This window comes from Poromitra crassiceps (genome assembly GCF_964638095.1).
Source record: "Poromitra crassiceps genome assembly, chromosome: 25".
Lineage (NCBI taxonomy): Eukaryota > Metazoa > Chordata > Actinopteri > Beryciformes > Melamphaidae > Poromitra > Poromitra crassiceps.
The window spans coordinates 5412339-5419546 of record NC_139649.1 but is presented as its reverse complement, the minus strand read 5'-3'; the positions used below and the strand labels follow the sequence as shown (position 1 = coordinate 5419546).

The following is a 7208-nucleotide window of genomic DNA, read 5'->3' as shown; positions in this document are numbered from 1 at the left end:
TTTCGGAGATAAAAAAGAAAAAGAAAAAGATGGAAAATGAATACTTAAAAAAGTAGACACCACTCTCCAAAAGGCACCAATTTCGAGTAATGATTACTCACAAGGATTTAAAGTCAATGGTGTCTAAGCCCAGTCTTGAGTTTTGCTATTTTTTTTAAACCTTACCCAATTTAATGAGTGAAAATAAAAAATGTTTTAGTAAAACATAAAAGAGGTTGATGAAATCAAAATGTAGTTATGGAACAATGTTCCAAACAAATTATAAATACATGCAACACAACACCCACTGTACAGTTGCTGTGACTCTATTGAATCTTATCCTCTGGCATGGACTCCTAAAGGTTTATAACCACTAAGCATACCAAAAAAGGCTGGCCAGTTATGGTTGCAATGTACAAGCACAAGTGTTAAAGCTTGACCTGATTTATTTATAGATGTCTTTCTAATCAAATCACAGTCATTAATACCACAGTATGTATGGAAACAAATTACAAATTAATTACTAATGGTCAAATGTAATTATTTATTTGCAACACTTAATACAATCTTAATTGAGTTAAGATATGTTGGGAAATCGGATGTATTGTAATCAATGCAAAGTTTATACATATAGGATTATTCCCTATGTTGAATCTGATTTTATGCTCAACTGGTTTGCATATGTTACAGTGTCAGTTAAGAATAAACATATTACATGTATGTAAATATTATGGGCAGAAAATGACTTCTCATCTTGTATTGTACTGTATGAGACAGAGAGATGGCACATTGTTTTGTACTACATGGGGCCAATGAAGACTCAACATGCAAATGAAAATGCATTAGAGCCTTTTGAAGACAGACCCATATTTAGTTTCTGCTTGGCGTGCAGAATGGCATTAATATAAGGAGGCTCAAGATGAGATGGACAGCCTGCAGGGGATTTCAGAGACTACGAACTGCTGGTGAGTAACACTGATATCAGCTGTCATCCTTGGCAAATAAGTTGTTATTATTATTAGCCCTCTATTGCATGTTGTTGGCATTTGGCAACAATTACTTTATCAATTTTTTTTTTACTAAAAGGCAATAATATAAAAATCCAGTTTTACTGTTTAGTTGCGAAAATGTGCTCTTTTAATTTGTAAAATAATTGATCACATGACATGACCAGGAAATCCTGTTTCCCCTCCATTTTTTCCATGGACTCGTGACACTGAGAAGATTATGGTCTGAGGGTTCCCAAAGTTGACTAATTGTTCAATATTTAGAGTAGTCAATAACCCCCCCCCCTTTTAATACTACAGTACCTGTGGTAAGTTAACTTTTAATTAATCATTAAAACCAATTTAGATGTGATATGTTTTTTTTTCTTCTTTTTTGTAAAATGGGAAAATGAATCTTTTGCCAACTACATGCAAAGATGGAAGTGGCCTATTCAAATATAAAAAAATAATATAGAAGTAAAAAGTACTAATATTTTTTTACCCCATGCCCCAAATATGTCCATTATTTAAACGATTGTATCTAATGAAAACACATTAAAACTTTTGTATGGTGTAATAATTCATGCAATAGAGGGCTTAGTGCTGTGTTCAATTAATAACCAGTTTAATATTTATTAATATAATATAATTAATTATTATTATCTTTTGAGATGGGTATGCTCTTCAATGGGAATACAAAATATTTCAAATAAGTAAGCAATGAGTCAAGGGGGAAAAATCAGATGTGTGGGGGCTTTTGGGTCTCATTGAAGGGGCGGATAGCAGTTGGGTAGAAGCTGTCCCTGTGACAGGAGGTTCGACAGCATGTTTAACAACAAGAATAGCTAGCTATCCAAACATGTGATTGTCCGCAAAACAATATCAAGATTTTCACGCATGATGTTGGCCTGAAGTAGCGAGTTGAATAACGTTAGTGAATGGGATGCGAGATGATCGCCTATTGAATAGGCAATCATCAGCATCAGTGGTTTCCAAACTGGGGTATGCGTACCCCTAGGGATAAATGGAGCTACTACAGGGGGTACTTGAGAGAAAGGAGAAAATGGAAAAATGTAAGAATAAATCATGAGAATGAATAAAACGTTAAAATAAATCTCCGTGGGATGCACTAATTGCAACTCTTTCACTCAATTTCTTATTTTGTAATGTGATATTGTTCAAAAGGTGCAGGGGTTATCATTCATTCTTTGCATCACATGCTATAGTTTTCTCTTGCAGGTTTCTAAGCAAATTGTTGTAGTCGGGTAAAGGGGGTACTTGGATTCAGAAATCAGGAAAAAGTGGGTACTGAAGACAAACACTGGCCTATGTGCTACAAAATAGGCTATCTACAGTATCAGTAAGTTTAGAGGGGCAGTGTTTATTGCAGTGTGTGTGTTACAGCGCCATCCTGTGGTATTCAGAGGATAAGGCACTGCTCATTCAGTGTTGTAAATAAAATATTCAGATTTTCTAGAAGGTTACAGGTTGGGGAGTGGATTAATTTAGAATGATGAATGATAAACTTGAGCCAATACATGTGCGTTAAATGGTTTTAACAAACACACCTGCCTACAAATCAGGAAAGAGTATTCACCCAGACCATGGTATAAAATGTACTATAAGTAAGCTCTATATCACTTCAAACTCAAGGAATAACTAATAAATATCACAAAATACTCTTTGTTCATTTAGGGGTTGTGAGAAGTTCCTCTGTGATTGGGTGGTAGAAAAAGGTGAGTTACCTTTTATCTATTTAAAGTACAGAATATAAAGAATCCTTGTATCATACAGTGTTCACTCTCCAAAGCAAACAAGAAAGTTAATTTCTGTTTGTCAATCTACAGAAAGCCGCCAACATGAGTACTGACGCGGAGATGGCCATTTATGGCAAGGCCGCCATTTATCTCCGTAAGCCAGAGAGGGAGAGGATTGAGGCTCAAGCTGCACCGTTTGATGCCAAAACTGCTGCCTATGTGGCTGATGTTAAGGAGCTGTACCTTAAATGTTCAATCCTGAAGAAAGAAGGTGCCAAAGTCACTGTGAAAGTCCATGACACCCAGGAGGTAGGTTGAAGCTTCATGAAACTCACAGCAGTGTACAGTAACTTAAGGTTACACTGCTGTGATGTCATTTCCTGTCTTGTGTCCGTTTTTATGTGAACTTTATGTTTATATGAAACTTGTTATGCTGCTGTTTTGGACAGGACTCCCTTGTAAAAGAGATTCTGAATCTCAATGGGAATATTCTTGGTTAAATAAAGGTTCATGAAAAATGAAAAAATGTTGGAATTTCAACGAGAGCTGAAATTGTGTTTCGATATTTCAGGAGAAGACAGTTAAGGAGGATGATGTCCACCCTATGAACCCTCCCAAGTATGACAAAATTGAGGACATGGCCATGATGACCCATCTCAATGAAGCCTCTGTGCTGTATAACCTCAAAGAGCGTTATGCAGCATGGATGATCTACGTAAGCTCTTCTGCCTATGGAGTAAAGTATAATATTGCACATGGACTCATACAACATACTGTGAGTGGTCATATCTCTCTCATCCCCTGCAGACCTACTCTGGGCTGTTCTGTGCAACTGTGAATCCCTACAAGTGGCTCCCAGTGTACGATTCTGAGGTTGTAAATGCTTACAGAGGCAAAAAGCGTATGGAGGCTCCACCCCACATCTTCTCTGTCTCTGACAATGCCTTCCAGTTCATGCTTGTTGGTATGTTCTTGTCAAGAAAATGAATAAATTATCAATAAATTCAATAATGTATGTTACATAGATGAGAAATATATTACATTTATTTTTCCTTTTGCAGATAGGGAGAACCAGTCTGTCTTGATCACGTAAGTTTTACATCTATAGCACCTACCTCTGTAAGACCAATAGCATCAAATGAATTAGGTTAATATCTCTGAATCTACATATCCATCCCCAGTGGAGAATCTGGTGCTGGAAAGACTGTGAACACCAAGCGTGTCATCCAGTACTTTGCAACAATCTCAGTGGGTGGTGGAGTACAGCCGGATTCAAAGAAGGTATAAGTATAAGTATTTTTCAAAAAAAAAAAAAAAAAAAAAGCATTTCTGGAAACATTTAGACAAAATACAAATGTACGACTGAAATTAATATATAAAAACACATATTATAGGGCTCACTGGAGGACCAGATTATTGCAGCTAATCCCTTGCTGGAAGCCTATGGTAATGCCAAGACTATAAGGAATGACAACTCCTCTCGTTTTGTAAGTATGGTGGGATTTTACACTCTGAGAAATATCTTCAATAATATATTGCATATGCAGAGGGATGTTGACCAATGTACTATTCAAAACAGGGTAAATTCATCAGAATCCACTTTGGCGCAACTGGTAAACTGGCTAGTGCTGATGTTGAGACATGTAAGTATCAACTTCACATTAAATAGAATGACTAAAATTATCAGTGATGTAGATTTTGAATCATAAATATATAAACAATACTTATAGATCTGCTGGAGAAGTCTAGAGTGACATACCAGCTTGAGCAGGAGAGAGGCTACCACATCTTCTTCCAGATGATGACCAACCACAAACCTGAGATCATTGGTGAGCTAAACATTGTGATATAATGTTAAAACAACCCACCTTGTTCACATGGTCCATAACCAGTCTTTACTTTAAACCTTTTATGATCTCCAGAAATGTCGCTCATCAGCAGCAACCCCTATGACTTCCCCATGTGCAGCATGGGTCAGATCACTGTGGCCAGCATTGATGACAAAGAAGAGTTGATGGCCACTGATGTCAGTGATGTTTCATTTTTCTTAATCTATTATGATTCAATATTCCATCACAATTACTCAGTAAAATGTATTTTCCATATTGACTTACTCAGTGTCAATACCTCTGTTGAATACAGAATGCTATTGATATTCTGGGCTTCACCGCTGAAGAGAAGGTGGCCATCTACAAGTTTACTGGTGCTGTGCTCCACCATGGTAACATGAAGTTCAAACAGAAGCAGCGTGAAGAGCAGGCTGAGCCAGATGGCACAGAGGGTGAGGATTAACTTCATGGATGAGTAAAAAAGAAAACTACAAATCAGTCATATATCTAGTAAATGTATTTTTGTGACATTTTCAGAGGCTGACAAGGTGTCTTACTTGCTGGGCCTGAACTCGGCTGACTTGCTGAAGGCTCTGTGCTACCCCAGAGTGAAGGTCGGAAATGAGTATGTCACCAAAGGACAGACTGTCATACAGGTCAGCAGATCATTATCTTGTTTACGTCATACAATCTCATAATTAAGTCAAGGGCCAGTGCATGAATATGGTTATGAAGCTGAAGTATATAGAAAGTATTTATTTTGTAATGGGGGAATTTGAATGAGTTACATTAAGCTGGCATAGATAGTTTTCATCATATACCTTGCCTGTCACTGTATAGTGTGTGTGTGTGTGTGTGTGTGTGTGTGTGTGTGTGTGTGTGTGTGTGTGTGTGTATGTATAACACACATTATGATGAATATATGAATATATATATATATATATATATATATATATATATATCATAATGGTATTAATTCAAATTAAACCTTTCTTCAGGTCGAGCAGTCAGTGAGCGCCCTGGCTAAGTCTATTTATGAAAAAATGTTCTTGTGGATGGTCATCCGCATCAACCAGCAACTGGACACCAAGCAGCCAAGGCAATACTACATTGGTGTGCTGGACATTGCTGGTTTTGAAATCTTTGATGTAAGTATGCATTCATGATAATGGATTGAGACGATAACTTTGTAACATTTGTGATATATTAGCTTAATTCTATTTCCGCCAACAGTTCAACACCTTGGAACAGTTGTGTATCAACTTCACCAATGAGAAACTGCAACAGTTTTTCAACCACACCATGTTTGTCCTGGAGCAAGAGGAGTACAAGAAGGAGGGTATCATCTGGGAGTTCATTGACTTTGGCATGGACTTGGCTGCCTGCATTGAGCTCATTGAAAAGGTACACAATAATGTGGTGACGTTATGTTAGAATTCACGATATGCTACAACAGTGCCTCTTCATGATGTATGTATTTGCACTTTTTATACAGCCCATGGGCATCTTCTCCATCCTTGAAGAGGAGTGCATGTTCCCCAAGGCCTCAGACACTACCTTCAAGAACAAGCTGTATGACCAGCACCTCGGTAAAACCAAAGCATTTGAGAAGCCCAAGCCAGCCAAGAAAGGCAAGGTTGAGGCCCATTTCTCTCTGGTGCACTATGCTGGAACTGTGGACTACAATATCACTGGCTGGCTGGACAAGAACAAGGATCCCCTGAACGAATCTGTTATTCAGCTGTACCAGAAGTCTGGTGTTAAACTGCTGCCTGTCCTGTATCCCGTGGTTGTTGAAGGTACAGTGTCATGTTATAACGCTTCATGTTTTTGTCCTTAAAATAAACAATATGCTTATTGAGATAAGTCAGTTGAATGATAAAGTCTTGATATTAATAAATCAACAAATCAACAGAGAAGGGCGGCAAGGGAGGCAAGAAGAAGGGTGGTTCCATGATGACTGTGTCCGCAGCGTTCAGGGTAAATTTTAAGAACAGCCTTAAATGCCTTTTTCTGATTAAACTCAAATGCACATTTATATTCGTATTTTATGCTTTTCATGGAGAATGTTTGGTTTTATCTTGTATCTACAGGAGAACTTGGGCAAGCTTATGACCAACTTGAGAAGCACTCATCCTCACTTCGTACGTTGCCTGATTCCCAATGAGTCAAAGACTCCAGGTACACTGGAACCAATGTTCTTAATGTTCTGTATATGTATCTGTATATGTTGCAGTTATTAAAACAGCTTAGCAATAACGAGTCTTTTACTTTTTTCATTAAAGAATTCTGAAATAACTTCTTTACAGGGCTGATGGAGAACTTCCTGGTTATCCACCAGCTGAGGTGTAATGGTGTGCTGGAGGGTATCAGAATCTGCAGGAAAGGTTTCCCCAGCAGAATCATCTATGCTGACTTCAAGCAGAGGTATTACCTAATTAAACACAGACTTTTCCTAACTTTGAAAAGAAGGTCCTGAATGTGACCCTTAATTGTTTTGTGATAGGTACAAAGTACTGAATGCCAGTGCGTGCCCTGAAGGACAATTCATGGACAACAAGAAGGCCTCTGAGAAGCTGCTTGGATCTATTGATGTGCCTCATGACGAGTATAAATTTGGACACACCAAGGTAAACAATTGAGTAAGAAAAAACTAA

General features: G+C 37.8%; 1 protein-coding gene across 1 annotated transcript in view; it reads left to right on the top strand.

Moving 5' to 3' along the window:
• The window catches only part of LOC310798463 (uncharacterized protein), a 36174-nt gene that overhangs the window by 23014 nt on the left and 5952 nt on the right, over nucleotides 1-7208 (top strand). Inside the window, 18 exon segments of the mRNA XM_083661006.1 lie at nucleotides 2813-3031; nucleotides 3294-3437; nucleotides 3530-3686; nucleotides 3784-3811; nucleotides 3904-4003; nucleotides 4117-4209; nucleotides 4302-4365; nucleotides 4453-4551; nucleotides 4645-4748; nucleotides 4865-5003; nucleotides 5089-5207; nucleotides 5550-5699; nucleotides 5785-5955; nucleotides 6047-6355; nucleotides 6469-6531; nucleotides 6645-6732; nucleotides 6861-6978; nucleotides 7058-7181. Coding sequence (XP_083517132.1) covers nucleotides 2813-3031; nucleotides 3294-3437; nucleotides 3530-3686; nucleotides 3784-3811; nucleotides 3904-4003; nucleotides 4117-4209; nucleotides 4302-4365; nucleotides 4453-4551; nucleotides 4645-4748; nucleotides 4865-5003; nucleotides 5089-5207; nucleotides 5550-5699; nucleotides 5785-5955; nucleotides 6047-6355; nucleotides 6469-6531; nucleotides 6645-6732; nucleotides 6861-6978; nucleotides 7058-7181 — 2289 coding nt within the window.